At 43.1% G+C, this 21,219-nt stretch overlaps 1 protein-coding gene across 1 annotated transcript in view; it reads right to left on the minus strand.

Moving 5' to 3' along the window:
* LOC132383593 (lysophospholipid acyltransferase 2-like) overlaps window positions 1-21,219 on the minus strand; it is a 97,626-nt gene that overhangs the window by 22,928 nt on the left and 53,479 nt on the right. The window contains exons 4-5 of the mRNA XM_059954755.1: window positions 15,799-15,894; window positions 11,158-11,213 (exon numbers count right to left, since the gene is read on the minus strand). Of these exons, the coding sequence (XP_059810738.1) occupies window positions 11,158-11,213; window positions 15,799-15,894 (152 nt within the window). The remainder of the gene's footprint in view (window positions 1-11,157; window positions 11,214-15,798; window positions 15,895-21,219) is intronic.

Below are 21,219 nucleotides of genomic sequence, written 5' to 3' on the forward strand. Positions count from 1 at the left end.
TACAGGGGGAATGGAGACGGGCTCACCCCTATTGACATCAGTGGGTCTGGGGCTGAGAGGGTAAACATCTTCAAGTTCCTCAGCATCCACATCACCGAGGACCTCACGTGGTCTGTACACGCCAGCTGTGTGGAGAAAGAGGCATAACAGTGTCTCTTTCACCTCAGACGGTTAAGGAAGTTTGGTATGTGCCTCCAAATCCTAAGAACTTTCTGCAGGGGCACAATTGAGAGCATCCTGACTGGCTGCATCACTGCCTGGTATGGGAACTGTACTTCCCTCAATCGCAGGACTCTGCAGAGAGTGGTGCGGACCGCCCAGTGTATCTGTAGTTGTGAACTTCCCACTATTCACGACATTTACAAAGACTGGTGTGTAAAAAAGGCCTGTAGGATCATTGGGGACCCAAACCATCCCAACCACAATCTATTCTAGCTGCTACCATCCAGGAAGCGGTACCACAGCATAAAAGCCAGGACCAACAGGCTCTGGGACAGCTTCTTCCACCAAACCATCAGACTGATTAACTCACACTGATTTGAGTGTACTCTATATTACATTGACTGTTCTGTTTATTATAAATTATAAATTACTATGATTGCACGTGGCACATTTAGATGGAGACGTAACATAAAGAGTTTTTACTCATATATGTGAAGGATGTAAGAAATAAAGTCAATTCAATTCAATTCAAATTCAATAACCAATTAACATCCCAACTGGTACGTCTTTGGACTGTGGAAGCACCCACACAATTCACGGGGAGGATGTACAAACTCCTTACAGACAGCGCCAGAACTGAACGAACTCCGAACGTCCCAGCTGTAATGGTGCCGCAATAACCATGGGAACGTAGCCATCAGCTCGAGGTGTTCTTGGGCTTCCTCTCACAGTCCAAAGACGTACAGAATGGGTTAATTGGTCATTGTCCTGAGATTAGGGTAGGGTTAAATCTGGGTTGTCAGGGGTTGTCAGGGGGGGAGGGCTGGAAGGGCCCACTCAGTGCTGTATCGCTAAATAATTAACTGCTACTCTATTGTGGTGCCCTTCACACCCATGGCTGACAGCTGGGGCAACTTCGCGCCTTCTCTTCCACCAAACTGCTGCCGAGAGGTTTCGCTTAAGCTGTGGCCCTTTCTTGGTGCGTCCCTGTAGTGAATACACAGCAGCTGTGCTCAATGCAGGGAGCTGGCACTGGGGTAACTGCACGCTGTCCGGGTGATTTAGACAGTTCCGGATGATAACCAAGTGGGTACAGCTGCAGAACTTGCTGGCACAGTTTCTCTGGCTAAACCTCAATCACAATGGAAGCTCCCGATCAGCACAATGGCAACTCACGTTGCTCTAACTCACAGGAGACCCGGACTGCACGGGGATCACTTCAGTTAAATGGCTACTGAGGACAGATTGCATTGCCGCAGACACACGACTTACGCTGGACACCGCTCACACCTTAAAACTGACCCACCCAACTTCACATCTCAGCCCTGTAAAACAACTTACCCAACTAGTCTCACAACTTGACATCATGAAACAACTTCTCCACCCGGTTTCAGAAGGTAACGTGCTCATCTTTGCAATTCAGAGCGAATTTCCTGGTGACCAAACATTTTAGTTCCCATTCCGACATGTTAGTCCATGTCTCTCATGCCATTATGAGGTAGGTGGCCTCCAACCTGATGGCATGAATATTGATTTCCCCTTCTGGTAATGCAATTTTCCCTCCCCCCACCCCTCTTCTATTCTCCACTCTGATCTCTTACCTCTCCTCACCTGCTTATCACCTCCCCGTGTCCACTCCTCCTTCCCTTTCTCCTATCATCCACTCTCCCCTCCAATAAGATTCCTTCCTCTCCATCCCTTTACCTTTCCTACCCACCTGGCTTCACCTATCACCTTCCAGCTACCCTCCTTCCCCTCCCCACGCCTTCTTACTCTGGCATCTTCCCCTTCCCCCTCAGTCCTCATTAAGGATCTCGGCACAAAACGTTGACTGCTCATCTCCATAGATACTGCCTGACCTGCTGATTTCCTCCAGCGTTCTGCGGGTGTAGCTCTGGAGTTCCAGCATTTGCAGAATTTCTGGTGTCAATGTTGGTTTTGATTGATGAAGTTGTCCTCCATTTCATCTGGGATCTTGTGCATTTGTTTATGCTGCTCTTACCACACAAAGTCACTCTCACTTTCCCAGCCACAGACTACACCATGTCGCCGTTTGCTGCTCAATGCTCCGATTGGTAGGTCAGTGACACCCCCTACACCACAAGGCCAGACATCCATCCAGCTCCTTTCAGCGCCCCGTAGCAAGTAGATAAGACAGATTCTGATTTATTTACCACATGTTACATCAAAATATACAGAGAAGTATGCCTGTGCTAATAATAAGCACATCTGAGGGCTGTATTCTGCATGCATACTTCGATAATATATGTACTTTGAATCTCTGAACACAGGGAAGTGCCGGGCCAGCCTGCAAGTGTCGTCACACACACATTCCAGTGCTAACACTGCACACCCACCATGCTTGGCAGAACAACACAGATCACAACAAAACAGCAAAAAAAAAGCGCCCAATTCATCCCTCCCTCGCACTCACCCACCCTCACAAGGACAGTCCTCCAACTCCAGGACAGGCCTCTGCCATTGGGCTTGACCTCTGATCTTCAGTATCGACCCCCAGACTAGCCGATGATGGGACCCCGAACTCCAGTCTTGAAATCTGGGCACACAGACTGACCGGCTGTCGTGCCTCCTGCTCAAAGGCCCTTTGAGGGTGGAAGGGAGTCCTGGACTGTGGTTGTCCCTCATCAGCTACAGGCAGCGAGTTTCCCCAAACTTCACTCCTGCACTTCATCCGCGTGGCCAAAACAGTTCCAACTCTCAACATACAAGTAGTTCTTCATCGGGATGCGTCCACCTGCCGAGAAACTTTCCAATAGTTTGGTGGCAGTTCCAAGGAGACACTCACTCCTAGCCAGTCACACGAGGCTTCCATCTTTTAGCAGGCACACTGGCCCAAGGGATGAAGTTAGACTCAAGTGGCCACCCCCTTTGTCCAGACCCGCTGCTCAGTGCTCAGTCATCATCACTTCTTCACTGGGATCTCAGAAGAATGGCTGAACTGAGATTTTGCCGTTTGCACCACTGACAGTGTATGCCACAGTATTCAGCAGCCAATCTCTGCACTGCCTGGCTATGAAACGGTTCATTGGACCTGACTGTTTCATTCCTCGATTAGACTAATTGTTCGCAGTTTAGCAATTACCTGCTTGTTTTTATATAATTACTTATATACAAGTCACTGCTTACTATACTTCCCAAAGGCTATAATGTATATGCACAAGTTTACTACGCCTCTCGTGCTTATACAAAGTATGAGGAATTTCTTTAGCCAGTGAGTGGTGAATCTGTGGAATTTGTTGCCACAGGCAGCTATGGAGCCCAAGTCATCGGGTATATTGAAGGCAGAGCTTAATAGGTTCTTGATTAGTCAGGGCATGAAGGGATACAGGGAGAAGGCAAGAGATTGAAGCTGAGAGGGAAAGTGGATTAGCCATGATGAAATGGCAGAGCAGACTTGATGGGCCAAATGGCCTAATTCGGCTCCTATATCCTATGGTTTTATAGTTCTGAAAAGCTCTTTGTACTACATTATTTGAATCATGACTTTCTAATTGGTTCACTCGTATCTACAAGTTTGAGTGGAGAGTTTCCTTATCTGTGGCTATAAAATTAGCTGCTCTCTGCTGGGTGCCATCTTAATTCTATCTTCCTTTCACTGTCTGTTCATCTGTCAATATCTTGATAAAATGGTCATGAAGCAACAACTTTTGTGCCTCTTTCCTGACTTCTGGAAGAACCTTGGATCAAAAACATCAAATTCTAACGATAATTGTTTGACAATCACATGAACTCAGCCATTGCCTGCATGGGACAAAGAGTCAAGCAGCAGCCAAGTTAACAGAGACAACAGGTGACGATCAGAGGTTAAAAGGAAATGAGAGCATGTTGCTCAGCCTCGGTAAACACCGGTGTAACCAGGGGAGGAGTAATCATCTCTTTTCTGTACCTGGTGCAGTTGTGCACATCTGTCCAAGTACCAACAGCTGCAGGAAATTCAACTGGATGCCTACAGTTTTACATAGTATGGCAATACCACTGTCTTTAAGAGCTCTTTAACAAAAAGAAAAACTATGGAGACACACTACATTTGTTTGAAAAGATTAGCTAATTGGATTCCCTCTGTTCCAATTTAGCACATCTCCTCACTTCATAACCTTGAACAGAACATATTTAATCCATCAGATTGACAGTGGCCATCTAAAGACAGAGCACCCTCTGCAATCAGTTGAATTGTAACTGGCCAGGAATTTAACTTTGATTAAGCTTTATTCGTCCCATGCACATACATGCAGACAGTGAAATGTGGTGTTTGCGTTAATAACCAACACAATCTGAAGGTTGAGCTCACAAGCGTCACCATGCTTCTGATGCCAACAGAGCATGCCCACACGCTCAGTAGAACAAGCAGCCATATGCAACGAGACCTTCTAAAATGGTGGATAAGTACCTCTCGTAGTAAAACTATTTTTTCCGGACTCAGACTTTACTTGAATAATTCAGACATTATCTATTGAAACTCTAAGGGCTGTAGACAATCTCTCCCTGGACTTGGTGCATTTTTTCTAAATAGATAATCTGAGTTTAATGTTTCCCTGCGGACGTTTAGATTGTACTTGTGTAATCTATTTTATTCTTGTATAACTTTATCTATAGAGTTCTACAATTGACTCTAACTTGTTTTGGAGGTTTGGAGTTTTTATTGAAGGCCTCCCTGTTGGTTGATTCACAGTTTAAGTTTTGCTTTTTTTTCCTGTAAATGGTTGATAAGTACTCTCCTTGAATCTATAATTTCCCCCTTTTCTCCCTCCCCCCTTTTTTTCCTTCTTTTAATCTTCTATAATTTTTTGCGGGTAGGTTAGTTTTGGTTTTCTCCTGATTTTCTTTGTATTAAGTTTTATACTTCTGTTGAAGTTGTTCCTATTTGTAATTATGTTTTCTAATGCATAAACTAGTTACCATTTGCTATAGTATTTATACGGAACTGTTGTTAATGACACAGAACTGGAAGTTATATTTGGGTTAATTTTTTTTGGTAGAGCTAGCTGCTTTTTTTGGTAGTTTTGGGTTGCGAGGGTGGGGTGGATTCTCCAGTTCTAACACCACTCACTGTTTCTTTTGCTTTCCTTTGTTACTCAGGACATGTTTATGTTTTGATTCTACAAATCTATGTTTACATTTTTGCTCCCAGACTGTTTATTGTACTGCTTGACTTTTTATATGCCTGCTGCCTTCTATGCATTAACAATTGATAATGGTTAATACACTTAAATTTGTGAGCTGGAATGTAAAGGGATTGAATCACCCTGTTAAAAGAAGGAAAGTCTTCTCACATATTAAACTCAAAGCTGACGTTGCTTTCCTTCAAGAAACTCATATTCGTTGTTTTGATAACTCCCGGCTTTTGTCAAAGTGGGCGGGTCAGCATTTTCATTCATCCTTTGCCGCCAAAGCTAAGGGGGTCTCCATCCTTATTAACTCAAATATTCCTTTTGAACTCCATAATAAGATATCTGATACAAATGGCCATTTTATTATTGTTTCTGGTAAACTATATAATACTAAAGTTGTACTAGCAAACCTGTATGCCCCCAATTTTGATGATGTTAATTTTTTTGAACGTTTTTTTTCCTCACTACCAGACTTAAACTCATACTCTCTTATACTGGGTGGTGACTTCAATTGTTGGTTAGATCCTAATTTGGATCGATCGTCCTCTGTTACTAGACCACCTACTAAATCTGCCTTAGCTATTCAATCGTTTCTCTCTAATTATGGTATCTCTGATATATGGTGTTTCCTTCATCCTACTGAGAGAGATTATTCTTTTTTTTTTACATGTTCACCACACCTTTACTAGAATTGACTACTTCTTACTCGATAATCAACTCATTCCATTTGTCTATTCTTGTGAGTATCAGAGTATACTGATTTCTGACCATGCCCCAATTACTCTGTCTTTAAACTTTCCTGGTCTCCCTCAGAGGAATAAACACTGGCGGTTTGATTTGACTTTATTATCGGATAATGATTTTCTAAAATTTATTAAGGATCAGATAACCTTTTATTTTAACACCAATACATCACCTGAAGTGTCATCCCAGATTGTCTGGGATGCCATGAAAGCATATTTGAGGGGTCAAATAATCTCCTATACAGCAAATCTTAATAGAAAGTCCTGTGCAGATCGATTAGACCTCATTAATCAGATTAAAGAATTGGATCAACTGTATGCTCAAACTACGAATCCTGAATTATACAAGAAGCATGTAGAACTTCAAACTAAATTTAATCTTCTGTCTACTCAACCTGTCGAACGCCAACTTCTTGAAAGTAAGAGTCGCTTTTACATTCATGGTGACAAATCTAGTAAATTTCTAGCCAATCAGCTGAGGCGTTCCAAAGCCAAACAACATATTACAAAGATCCAGAGGGAGAATGGAGACTTTACATCGGATCACTTAGAAATTAATGACGCATTTTAAAATTTCTATTCTCGACTTTATTCCTCTGAATCTTTGAATGACAATATCTCTGTTGATCATTTTTTAAATAATCTGAATATTCCTTCACTTTCATCTGATTTTAAAGCCAAACTTAATGCGCCTATATCATCAGAAGAAATATCTTTTACAATTTCTACATTGTTCTCAGGGAAATCTCCTGGACCTGATGGGTTCCCCATAGAATTTTATAAACCATTCTCTTCACTTCTTTCTCCTCAGTTACTCTCAGTATTATCTGATTTAATTACGGCAAATTGCCACCCTCTTTTAATGAGGCATCTATTATTCTTTTATTAAGAAAGGGTAAAGACCCAACAGAGTGTTCATTGTATAGGCCGATTTCTTTGCTTAATGTTGATGTTAAAATCTTGGCTAAAGTTTTGGCTTATAGATTAAAAACTGTTTATCCCTCTATTATTTCTGATGACCAAACTGGTTTTATTAAAAATCGTCTTCCTTTTTTTAACATTCAGCGTTTATTTAACATTTTATATTCACCTCCAACTGGAATTCCTGAATGTGTTATTTCCCTCGATGTGGAGAAAGCATTTGATCGTATAGAATGGAACTACCTTTTTGCAGTTTTAGACAAATTTGACTTCGGTCAAAGTTTTATCTCTTGGATCAAATTGCTGTATTTGTGTCCTACTGCCTCTGTTTTAACTAATTTTCAGAAATCCTAGTTATTTAACCTCAAACCTGGCACCCGTCAGGGATGCCCTTTAAGTCCCTTTCTCTTTGATTTGGCTATCGAACCTTTGGCGATAGCATTTTGAAATTTTCCTGAATTGACCGGGATTTGGAGAGGGGGTGTTGAGCATAAAGTTTCTCTTTATGCTGATGACTTATTACTCTTTCTCTCAAATCCGTCTACATCCTTACCTCCAATGTTTTCACTTCTTGACCAGTTTAGCCAGTTCTCTGGCTATAAACTTAATTTACATAAGAGCGAGTTTTTCCCAATTAATAAAGAAGCACAAGAATTAACGTTTCGTGATCTCCCTTTTAAAGTAGTTCATAATCAATTTAATTATCTTGGGATGACAGTCACAAAGAAGTTTAAAGATCTCTTTCGTGAAAATTTTGCCAATCTTTGATATACTATAAAACAGAGTCTGTTACAATGGTCACCTCTATCTAGGTCTTTGGTAGGTCATATTAATGTTGTTAAAATGTATGTTCTCCCTAAACTTTTATATTTGTTTCAATCAATCCCAATTTTTATTCCTAAATCTTTTTTTGATTCCTTAGACTCTATTATTTTGTCATATCTGCGGAAGAATAAGCGCTCTAGAATTAATAAAGTTTATCTCCAAAAACCTAAAAAAGAGGGTTGCATGGCTTTACCTAACTTTCGTTTATATTATTGGGCAGCCAATATACGTTGTGCTACCTTTTGGTCTTTTTTCCATGGCCAACCCGAGTGCCCTAATTGGGTGGCAATGGAGTTGAGCTCCACTAAAGATTTATCTATCTCTGCACTTCTTGGCTCTGTACTCCTTAGTAGTTTGTCCAGATTAATAGTTAATCCTCTTGTTAGACACACTTTGCATATATGGGCTCAGTTTAGGAAATTTTATGGTTTCCATGGTTTTTCCGTTTCTAGCCCTATCTTACACAATCACCTTTTTTTTACCTACTACGTATGATTCAGCATTCCATGATTGGTATAGGAAGGGCATTAGACATTTTGAAGTTCTTTTTATTGATAATCGCTTCGCTTCTTTTCAACAGCTCTCTGCTAAGTTCAATCTGCCCAATGCTCATTTTTTTTAGATATCTCCAAATTAGACACTTTATTATTCCTTTAATTCCTAACTTCCTTGAAATGCCTGAGAAAAATGTTATGGACTTATTTCTTTCCATTAATCCACTAGGTAAAGGTTTAATATCATTTATTCGAGATAAATTAGCAGCCTTACGACGAGCCCCTGTGGATAAAATTAAAATGGCATGGGAGCAGGATTTAAATACCTCCTTATCTGATGAGACTTGGGACTCGATTCTCAAATCGGTTAATTCAACCTCTCTTTGTGCTCGCCATTGCCTTTTACAGTTTAAGATTGTTCATAGAGCCCATATGTCTAAATCTAAACTATCTCGATTCTACCCTAACGTTAGTCCGCTTTGTGATAAATCCAAAACGGGCGAGGCCTCTCTCATTCATATGTACTGGTTTTGTCCTGGCTTGGAGAAATTTTGGAAAGATGTCTTCATAACGTTATCGTATATTCTGAATCACCACCTAGAACCACCACCTAGATTTAATTGCTTTGTTCGGTTTCTGGGGTGAGACAGATTTACGTTTAAGTTCGACTAACTGTCGAATATTATCATTTGCCTCTCTCCTGGCTAGACGTTTAATCCTCCTTAGATGGAGAGATGTTGCCCTGCCCACGCATGCTCAATGGCTTAACGATATTATGGCCTGCTTAGACCTTGAAAAAGTTCATTATTCAGTTCTTAATTTGGATTTAAAGTTCCATAAGGTCTGGGGACCTTTTATTGAGTACTTTCATAACCTTCCTCCTAACTAAGGTTTTTTTTTCGGTCCCTTGCTTTCAGCTCCTTTTTTTTTGGTAGTAGGCATTAATATCTTCTGTTGCTAAGTGTATTTACAGCTTTGGGGGTTTGATTGTCCTGATTTATATTCTCTATATTGTGTTGTGGGTGGTCTGGAGTTTTTTTTTATTGTGGGGCTTGGGGAGGATACTAATTTTACTTGTCTTCAATTTGGGTGCTTTTTCAATTATCTTTCTTTGTATCATATTGTTATTATATGTTTATTTTTGCACTGTATCAATGTCCTTCATTTTGATCTGGGGGTTTTTATCTGTAGTTATGTAGAAAATGTATAAAAAAAACTAATAAAAAAAGGTAAAGGGCTGGAGATGAGATGAAGGAATCTGAAAGGAGAGAAGACAGAAGAAAGGGGAGGAGGGTCACCAGGGGGAGGTGATAAGCAGGTCAGAAGAGGTAAGATGCCAGAATGGGAAATAGAAGAGGGGAGGGGGAGGGATTTTTTAAAACCAGAAAGACAAATTGATATTTTTGCCATCGGGTTACTCAGACAGAACACGAGGTGTTGCACCTCCACCCTGAAGGTGGCTTCACTGTGGCAATAGAGAAGACCATGGCCAACATGTCAGAATGAGATCAAAATGTTTGGCCACTGGGAAGTTCCACCTTTGGCAGATAGAACGGAAGATCTCACCAATGTAGAGGAGGCCACGTCAGGATCACCTTCCTACCCTCTCAACCTCACACCACCCCCCAGGTCGGAACATGCTGAATTCTGGACATGTCGATCTCAGGCTTCCGACCTTGGGACAGGCCACAATCAGGCCTCTAACCACAAGACCAGAGCCTCGAACACACTGACCTCGGGGATCACTGGCACTCGTCCTCAGAGCACACCGACCACAGTGCTGGCATTCTAACTATTATTTACCCGTCATCTACTTCAGCTAAACATATTGGTTGCAAAGCATTCCAGAGTGCCCAAGCATCATGTAGGCAATTCATGGGGTAAAATTTATACCATGGGAGGAGGTCATTCAAACAATTGTTGCCATTAAAGGTGACAGAGAGCAACCCAGCCAAGTCCATCTTCTCAAACTCTTAATTTATGCCTCACAGGTTATGGTACATCATATGTTCATTGAAATGCTCATATTTCACCATTCTTTCATCCTTCAAGGGGACCACAACCTCAGTGTTGAGTTTGGAGGCTTGTATGCTTCAATAAGCATGAGAGCTATGTTACCTGGAGTCAGGGCTTTATGCTTTCAACTGTTTGGCATGGGTGACTCTACCAACAGCCAAAGGGTAGATGCCAGACTAAGAGTGGCCCACCAGTCCTCCAGCTTCAGGGGCTCAGCTCAGGGCTAACAACCCTGACTGGTCAAACAAAATTGCACAGGAACAGCAATGAAGAATCCTTCTACATCTGAGTGCGACAGTATTCCCGAGTTTCCTGAAACTTGTATGACTAACAATGGTGAAAACCCAATGGAATCTACTGGCACAATGAAGGAAGCCCTGAACACTGTCAGAGATGGAGGAGCTTCGTCACTGCCCTGAATGGGAAGGTGGAAAGAGGGAGGGGAGAAAAGGTCCTTTTGAACAGTAAATTCCCACTCTGCACTCATTCTGTAAAAAATTTATCCCCAAATCTTTCCATCAAGCATCTTAAATATATGCCTTCTTATTTCCTTTTCTAAGAGGAATACGTAGTTTTCCCAGAGCCTATAAGGTTGTTAAACTTGGAATTGACTGGAAGATGGAACTCTCATTGCAGGGAACCCAATAGCAGAGATTAGCAAAGGGACTTTGAAAAGGTACAGAAGGAAGTGTAGATGGATAGTGGAAGGAGGAGTGGACTGTAAGCACCAGCAGATCAGATGCCGTTTATGCTTTGAGTATATCATCATTTTGAGGAAAGGGTAGGTGTTGACTCTGTGCCACAATCTTACCCAGACTTCAGATAGATTACAAGTGGAACACCTTTATTTCATTTTCACTTTCTTACCATCATGAAGTTCAAAAGCCAGTTTTGTAACTTTCTGTGTGATCACCATTAACGGCCTATAAACAAAGGAAGAATAGATTAGTAGATACAATGCAACACACAACAGAAGATACAAGTTCCTTTGGAAGTTGCTATCATTTTGTTGAACCAGATGTAGTGATTAAATCACACCCGATGACAGGGAAACACCCTGGTTTTGCCTCTGGGAGGATCACATGCCATTGAATCAAATGTCATGTTCAGTCAGGGATCTTGTTGAATCTCATACCATGTTGGTATCTACATCACCATCAACGCTCATAGCTTGTTCTCCAATTACTTCTTGAGGGGAGACTTAACTAGTTACCACCCAATAGCACCTTCATCATCCTGGATCTTCCTCTCCCTGTTCTAGTGTAAATGATGTTGCCATGGGAACCAATATAGAGCCTAGCTATTCTTATTGTGTGTGAATTCCAGTTCTTATGTCTTCTCTCCCACCCCTTTCTCTGCTACATTGATTGGGTGTGATGAAATGGAGCAGATTTAACAAAGAGGGCAAGAAGTGAGCAGGAGCTGTTTGTTATCAAAATGTCAAGGAGCACAACTCAACCTTGAAGGGAATTAAACCACCAATGGTAAAATGATGGGATGTGGAACAATGAGAATTTTACGTGCCACCAATGCTATTGTCTGTAAGAGTGTTATTGCTTGGGGTACAAACCTATTTTTCCTAATGTTGCTAGGTTTTTAAATGGGTTAAAACTTTAGTATACTCAGTTCATGGTCATCCGACTCTTAAGATTATTCTGGACAGTGGATAAGCAGATGAAGAAATCTGGAACACTCAAAAAGTTGGAAGAATTCAGCAGGTCATCGGGACCTGAACACCAACTGTCCATTCTCCTCCACAGATGTTGTCTGACCTCCTGGGTCCCACCAGCTTCTTGTGGGCTGCTGTTTAACTGTCATGCCAAACAGATCTAATGGGCTTGCAACAGGAAGTTGTGAACTCAGCCAGCTCCGTCAAGACCACTAGCCTCCCCAGCATCCAGGACATCTTCAAATGGCGATGCCCGAAAAAGGCAGAGTCCATCACAAAGGACCCCCATAACCCAGGGCAATACAGTTTTCCACCAGTCAGTGTTGAACTTTTTTCATTACTACCATCAGCAAGGAGGTACGGGAGCCTGAAGACACACACTCAACAATTCAGGAACAGCTTCTTCCCCTCTGCCACCAGATTTCAGAATTTACAATAAACTCATGAACACCACCTCAGTTAGTTTTTATTTTCATGCATTGCAATGTACAGCTGTCACAAAACAACACATTTCACACGATATGCCGGTGATATGAAACCTGATTCTGATTCTGAACCAATTCTCCCAGGATGTCACAGCCCACCAGGAATGACAGGAACAGTCAGCGCAGGCAAGACCCATTAGAACCAGGTTCCCATGAATAACAGACCGCATTGCAGGCTTATTTATACCTGCTGTCACTTCATTACAGATTCTGAAACTCCTTCCCCAAGACACCACATGAGCATATCCCCCAGAGACTGTGGCGCCTCATGGAGAAACCCCTGCTGCCACCTATTCAATTATAAACCACAGATTGTCAATAAATGCCAGGGTTGTCAGCATTGCACTGTGTAGTTTTATATCTCAGCCATGTTTATTACTACTGTTTTTACGATGTGAAATTAGTTTTCCAGCAGCAGAGTGCAAGGACATAATGACTAATGAAGTCTCTGTAGCTCGGGGTCATGCTAAGCATGCATGTTGCATTCTAGATGTCTACATATATGCAAGCCTGGGCAATACAATTGTTACCCATGTAGCAAGCTTCCCCTCTCCACGGAGCTGATGAAGTCGAAGGAATGGCAGAGATCAATACAGTTTGGCAGCAGTCAGTATTGAACTGCCTTAGGGATTTTTCCCTCGGGGTTTAATCCCAAAGCCGTCCGCTTCAGTGGGTATGCTCGCAAGACAGCGGAGGTTTGAGCTCAGAGTTGTCCTTTTCCTTGATGAGCTGCCAACCACGGCTGTTGAGCCCCATCTGCCCAAGCGACTGGTCTTAAGGTGCCTTTGCCCCTTCTGTCAATAGAAATGGTTCCATCAGGTTTCCCCCCCAAACCCAGTGTGCTGTCTTTACGACAGTTATTTAGTTTATAATATTTTCGCTTAGTAATTCATTCAATAGTATTTTCTAGTTAGAATTAGAAGTGTTTAAAGTGTATTCATTGCATGTAAAATATATCGGCATGCGATGACGTCACATCCGGTTTCGCCGCGTCTTGTGGGAAAACACCGGTTTGAAATTAGCGCGAGGGTGGGGGCTTTCCACGAGGCTCACCTGAGCACAAGCAGTTTTGCAGGCATGAGAAATCACAGTGAGAGCAACGCTGTAAGTTAATAGATAATCGATATATTGAACTAAGATGTTAATGCTGATCCTGTTAGAGGTAACGACGGTAGATAATGTTTATGCTTTTGTTAGTTAAAGAGTCGCGGATAGTTTGCATGGAAGTGTATTTAAAGTAGTCAATGGAGCAGGTAAACTCTGCCTGTATACTGCACCTTAGTGTAATGTAGTTATAGTCACCTTTGCAAGTATTTACACTTGAAATGTGATATTAAGGAAGGAACAAATACTGTATCAATCTTGTATTGTTTTATCAACAGTTTTCACCATATGTTAATGTGAAGAGTGAACAGTAAATGGTTAATCTTACTGCGATCTGGTTCTTATTAACTGTGGTTTATCCGGACGTTAAATTCGGCGTTTCGTTACACCCGAAGGAGAACGTTACACCCAGCTATAACAACCTTAAGGAATCCAAAATAACAAAATTAATAAATATTGTAAAATTAATAATGAGGTAGTGTTCATGGACGGGTCAGAGATCTGACGGCAGAGGAGACCTACAAGTTTGTCGGGAAATTACTCCAACGACCATCTTTTCCTGACATCCAGTGAACTCTGTAATGAGATTGGTGATACGAGACTATTCCCATCAGAACCCCCATCTTCTTCCTCTCTCCACAAAAATCACTCCTAGTGCATGCAGCCCCTTCACTGCAAATCCCAGCTTGTATTCCCGTAGCTAACGGGATCTTTGCAAACCGACCCAGAGCAAACCGACCCAGAGCTCACATCAGGTGAGTGCCTGACATTCACGTCACACGTATGCTGCCTCTAATTCAGGGAAGGATGGTCTACACTGTAAACAAAGCACAAGTCAACAACAATGACTACTATAAACAAATGTGTGCTGTGAACACACTGAATGCCAATGAAAAGGAATGCACTCATTGTCATTGGCACAGTAAAAAGTTACCTATCACTGTATGTGTGAAGCTACTGAAATCAACTCCTTTCAGAAACCTGATGAAGGGTCTCAGCCTGAACCATCGGCTCTTTACTCCTCACTCCACTAAACTGCAGAATTCCTCCTGCATTTTGTGCATTACTCCTTTCAGACATTAAATCACCCACATGTTATGGTAACCCCGCCATGGACAGTCCCAAGCCCGGATGCAAAAGGGGGAGGGATAGGCTTGAGGCTAGCAACCCTATCCCGTAAAAACCCAGAGCTGCAGGAAAGCCCACAGAAATATCAAAGTCCTCAGCCCTGGGAGAGGGAGGATTTTTGCCTAGAGAGGGGCTTACATCTAGAACATAAAAGTAGGGATGTAATGTTGAGGCCTCACTTGGAGTATTGTGAACAATTTTGGGGCCCTTATCTAAGAAAGGATGTGCTGACATTGAAGAGGATCCAGAGGAGGTTCACAAGAATGATTCAGGCAAAGAAAGGGTTACTGTAAACACAAAGTACACTGCAGATGCTGGGGTCAAAGCAACACGTACAACAAGATGGAGGAACTCAGCAGGTCAGGCAGCATCCATGGAAACGAGCAGTCAACGTTTCGGGCCGAGACCCTTCGTCAGGACTTGGTCCGAAATGTTGACTGCTCGTTTCCACGGATGCTGTCCGACCTGCTCAGTTCCTCCAGCGTGTTGCAAGGGTTACTGTATGAGGACTGACCGATGGCTCAGGACCTGTAACTCACTGGAACTCAGAAGAATGAGGGGTGATCTTATTGAAACCTATTGAATGTTGATAGGCCTCAGTAGAGCAGACGTGGAGACGATGTTTCCTATAGTGTGGGAGTTGAAGACCAGTGGGCACAGCCTCAGAATAGGGGGACATCCATTTAGGTGGAGATGAGGAATTTTCTTCACCAGAGAGTGGTGAAACTGTGGAATTTATTGCCACAGGTGGCTGTGGAGGCCAAGTCATTGAGTATATTTAAGAGGTTGATAAGTTCTTGATTGGTCAGGACACGAAGGGTTATTAGGAGAAGGGAGGGGATTGGACCTGAGACGGTAAATGTTATCAGCCATAATGAAATGGCGGACAGACTCGATGGGCCAAATGGCCTAACTCTGTTCCTTTACCTTATTATCTTATGGGCTACACCTGGAGACAATTCAAAAGACTAGTCAAGGGCAAAGGACTCTGGGTGAGATGGTGTTGGCGGCCTTTGCGCAAGAAGGGCTATTGGGCTTAAGAAGGAGAACATGTTATGGTGTAAACAGCAATCAATAATAGCTTCAAATTATTAGTACTGAGTGTACTTCTCATCTGCTTACCCAGAAAAATCAGCAGACCACTCTTTCCCGTCCAGGATGTAGACTCGGATGATTTGGCAGATGGTTAGATAGGTCATTGCTACCAGGAAACTGTACCTGAAACAATGTAATGAACAGTGGTCATCAGACAGATCTAGCAAGCATTCCATAGGATTACCACAGATAACACTGTTTGATTATCTTTAATTGATATATACCAAAGTTATTCCCACAAAGAGTATATTCAGTGTTTGCTCTCCAAAGCTGCAGATAACTTCATCACTGACTCCTTAATTGCTTCAGCATTAAAGGAGGCAAAATCTCCACAGTTCACAGCCAAAAGAGGAACCAGCATGGATAACCGAGACAATGAGAACTTAACTTTACTCACCTCAATACTGAGCTGATTTCACAACCTATGGACTCACTTTCTGGAGGTTCACTCTGCAGCCTCTGTGTCAGCACCATCACCAAGGCTGCTGAGTGAGCCTCCAGATGGCTATTGATCAAGGGGTGTAGCCCGTGGACCACTGTTACTGGGACATAAGCCGGGACCTGATGAACCCTGGCTGGGTTGCCTGGGTGATGTTCAAAGACCCAAATCAACCGATGATCCCAGGTTACATCACTGATCATGTGTCCCAGCACATCCTCTTAAGTATCTCAGTATCAAGGATTCTACAACTCATGTTCTTGGTATTACTTATTTATTATTATTAGGGTTTTGTTTGTATTTGCAGAGTTCCTTTTCTTTTGCACACTGGCTATTTGTCAGTCTTTGCCCGTAGTTTCTCAGTGTTTCCACTGTATTTCTTTCTTCTACTATGAATGCCCACAAGAAAATGAATCTCAGGGTTCTAAATGGTGATATATACATACTTTGATAATAAATTTACTTTCCTACAGTACAGATCTCAGTGATCATTCCACTCACTGTTAATGCCCTCACATCTCTCCCTAGCAAACCCCGTTATCCCTTCCCATCCATTACACATCCAAAGTGATCCTCCAAGCCCCCAGACACGGCCTAGTTGAATTTGGAAGCTGAGTCAACATCAGGTGATCTGATAGATGTTATTCTAACTGTAGCTGGAGTTTGTCATAGCAGCTTCACACAGTGGCCTTCTCAGCCTTTTCAAAGAGCAGTTAAGAGACAGTCTTATCCAGCCCAGGTTGGCAGGATGGATGATTTATTGATGGCCACTCATGTGCTGTGGGTATTGCTGACATTTACCACCAACCCCTACTTGTCTGTCATCCACTTAATACAAGTGAGCGACTTGCCAGCCTATTTAAGAAATCAGGACTAACGAAAGTGAGAGAGAGAACAAAGGTCTTTTTGATATTTGCAGATAATTCTTAAGACAAATACAAATCCTTTAGAAATCTAAACTTTTGAGATGACTACTTTCTCTGCTGTTTTCTGAGACCTCAATACTAATTGGGCAGAGAACTCTAGAACTTCCAAGGTATCAGAATCAGAATCAGAATCAGACTTTAATCGCCAAGTCCCTGTGCACATACAAGGAATTTACTTCCGGCAGATGTTGTCTCTCTGCTCATAACAATAATAATGATAAATATAAATGAAAATATAGATTATACATACAGGTAGTGCAATCCAAGTAATAGTTAGCTGACAGTTAACCGGCAGTTAACTGTTCAGCAAAGTGTTCAGTAGGGAAAAAACTTCTCCAGTGCCTATTAGTCTTAGTCTGGAGGGATCTGAAGCGCCTACCAGACGGAAGCAGTTCAAACAGTCCGTGCGCAGGATGGGAGGAGTCCTTTATGATGTTCCCCGCCCTCTTCTTCAACCTGGAAGAGTACAGGTCCACAATAGAGGGCAGGGAGGCTCCAATGATGCGCTTGGCAGTCCTCACTGTACGCTGTAGTCTGGTTCTAACCTGCTTGGTGGCGGCTCCAAACCACACAGTGATGGAGGTGCACAGTACAGACTCAATGACTGCAGTGTAGAACTGCAGCAGCAATTCCTGAGGCAGACCATATTTCCTCAAAAGCCGCAGGAAGTACATCCGCTGCTGGGCCTTCTTCAGGATGGAGCTGATGTTCTGCTTCTACTTCAGATCCTGAGAGATGGTGGTTCCCAGGAACCTGAAGTTCTCCACGGTGGACACAGGACTGCCGAGGACTGTGAGGGGGGACATAACGGGGGGATGTCTCCTGAAATCCACTATCATCTCCTTTGTCTTGAGCGTGTTCAGCTCCAGATTGTTCCGACTGCACCAGAGCACCAGTTGGTCCACCTGCTGTCGATATGCAGACTCATCACTGTTCTGGATGAGTCCGATGACGGTGGTGTCGTCTGCAAACTTCAAGAGCTTCACATAGGGGTTGGAGGAGGTGCAGTCATTGGTGTAGAGGGAGAACAGCAGTGGAGAGAGGACACACCCCTGGGGGACGCCGGTGTTGGTGATTTGAGTATCCAAGGTGACCTGTCCCATCCTTACCTGCTGACTTCTGTCGGTCAGGAAGCTGTAAATCCAATCGCAGAGGTCAGGTGGCACAGTGAGGTGAGACAATTTGGAGCAGAGGGTATGAGGGACGATGGTGTTAAACGCCGAACTGAAATCCACAAACAGCATCCGAGCATAGGTCCCAGGATGATCCAGATGTTGCAGGATATAGTGCAGTCCCAGGTTGACTGCATCGTCTACTGACCTATTTGCCCGGTAGGCAAACTGCAGGGGATCCAGCAGGCTGCTGGTGAGGGTCTTCAGGTGGTTCAACACCAAGCGTTCAAAGAATTTCATGACCACAGATATCAATGCGACAGGTCTGTAGTCGTTCAGTCCTGTGATGGTGGGATTCTTGGGGACCGGGATGATGGTAGAGCGCTTGAAGCAAGTCGGAACCTCACTCAGCTCCAGAGATCTATTAAAGATTTGAGTGAAGATGGGAGCCAGCTGATTAGCACAGGCTCGTAGACAGGAGGGGGAGACCCCATCTGGGCCCAGAGATTTTCGGGTCTTAAGTCGCTGGAACAGTCGACATACAATATCCAGATATTGTAACAAAAAGACACCTCTTAAAGAGCAACACACAGGCCTGGCACGATGCGAAGTGAGGATAGGGGAAGGGGAAAAGGATTGAACAAGAGCTGTCTCTGGGAGAATGGCGAGTGGTTGCAGGCAGTGACAGGCAAAGGTGAAAGTTGACAATTGGGTAAGTGGGAATTCAGTGGAAGTTTGAGGTCAGCAGCAAGTTCACACTGTCAAGATGTGGATGTCAAGAAATCAGGGATGGTGGTGGTGGTGAGGAGGGGGAGTGGGGACAGAAAAATATTGGGGCACCGATTCATTTAGGTAATTATAGAATCCCAATTCAACAATGTTACAAGGGTGTAACCATCCCCAATAGCCTGTCCTGGTCCAATCACAGACACCGTGGCCGGGAAAAGGCAGGACAACAACATTTCGACTTCCTTAGGAGGCTAAGGAAATTTGACATGTCCCTGTCGACCCTCATCAATTTTTTGATGCACAGTAGGAGGCATCCATCAGAAAACAGGTACAGGAGCCTCAGGACTCACACCACCAGGTACAGGAACATTACTACCCCTCAACCATCAGGCTCTTGAACCAAAGGGGATAACATCACTTGTCCCATCATTGAAATGTTCCCACAATAAATGAACTCACTTTCAAGGACACTTCATCTCACATTCTCGATATTTATTGCTTAGTTATTTATACTATTGTTTTTTATGTTCTGTACTCTGGCTGAACGCCCAGGTTGGGCAGTCTTTCATCGATTCTATTACGGGTATTATTCTATAGATTTATTGAGTACTCCCACAATAAAATGAATCTCAGGGTTATATAGGATGACATATATGTACTTTTATAATAAAATTTGCTTTGAACTTTGATGCATTAGAACATAGTTAGGCAACTGCTCTGCCCAAGAATGGAAGGATCTGCAGAGGGTTCAGGACACAGCACAGCACATCATGAAATCCAATCTCCTCTCCATGGACTCTGCCTGAACTTCACTACCCCAGAAAATCAGCAAAGACCCCACTCACACTGACATTCTCTCTACTCCCAACAGCCAGCGTACATCACCAAGCTCAAGGGCAGCTTCTATCCCGCTGTTTTAAGACTATTGAATTGGCCCCTAATGCAATAAGGTGGACAATCTATCTTGTCAGGGCCTTGCACTTTACTCTCTGCCTGCACTACACTTTCTCCGTAACTGTATCAGAATCAGAACTCCATCAGTATCAGGTTGAGGAACAATGACAGACATTGTGAAATTTGTTGTTTGGCAGCAGTACAGTAAGATGACAAATATCAGTACACTACAAAATTAAATAAATAGTACAAAAGATGAAGAATGACGTAGGGTTCATGGATTATTCAGAAATCTGATAGCATGGGGGGGACAAGCTGGTCCTAAATTCTTGAATGTGGGTCTCAGGCTCCTGTACCTTCTCCCCAATGGTGGTAACAAGAAGAGGGCATGTCCTAGATGATGAGAATCTTCAATGATGAGTACTGCCTGAAGATGCCCTCGATGGTGAGGAGGGTTGTGCCCACGTTGGAACGGACAAAGTCTACAACCCTCGGCAGTCTCTTCCAATCCCGTGCTTTGGAATGGAACCTCTGTGATGTAACCAGTTAGAATGCTCTAACCATTTATTTTACATTATACTACCCCGATGTACTAATGTGCTGAAATTACTGTATGGATGGAATATAAACCAAATTTTTTCACTGTATCACTGCACATGTGACAATAGTAATCCAGTGGTTGTCCGTCATGTCCGATGATGACAGGAAATCTGTGTGGGGGAGTTCTTAACGTAGAAAAGCCATTACACTGGGCAGTTCCGCTCCCTGACATCAGCAGTCCGGGTCCAGTGGTATGAACAACATCACAAACTGGGGTCTTCCTTGGTTGCAGCAGGTGACTGTGACATCTTCTGTGAGTTGCTATGCTCTCTATCGAGTGTTGCAGTACTGACTTCACACGCTAGGACAGGCACGTCCCCATCTCACAGATGAGGCCTAACGGCTACCCTCACCTGGCTTAGCCTGCCTCTCAAAGGGGTGTATGGGGGGGGCATGGTCACTGCTGTCACATGGAGCCACAGATGAGAGCTGAGTGTTCGGTGGGGTGGCTGAGTGAGCTGTGTCAGCATGGACAATATAAGCCCCTCTCACCGGAGGTGTCACCCCTTCCTGGACACACCATAATAAATAATGACAAGAATAAACTTATTACCAATTACCACTTGGGTCCTATGAATGTCCATCAATGGTCACCACCTGGATAGTGTGGTCCAATTTCCAGCTCCTCTCCCCCCCAAAAAAAACAATGCTCTGGGAGAGGTGTTGTATAGCTATTAACATCATCCTTCATAATGTAGAAATCATACCAGATGCAAAACTGTAAAAAAAAAGCAAACCCAGAATAAAG

Source organism: Hypanus sabinus, chromosome 30 (assembly GCF_030144855.1).
Source record: "Hypanus sabinus isolate sHypSab1 chromosome 30, sHypSab1.hap1, whole genome shotgun sequence".
NCBI classification, from domain to species: Eukaryota; Metazoa; Chordata; class Chondrichthyes; order Myliobatiformes; family Dasyatidae; genus Hypanus; species Hypanus sabinus.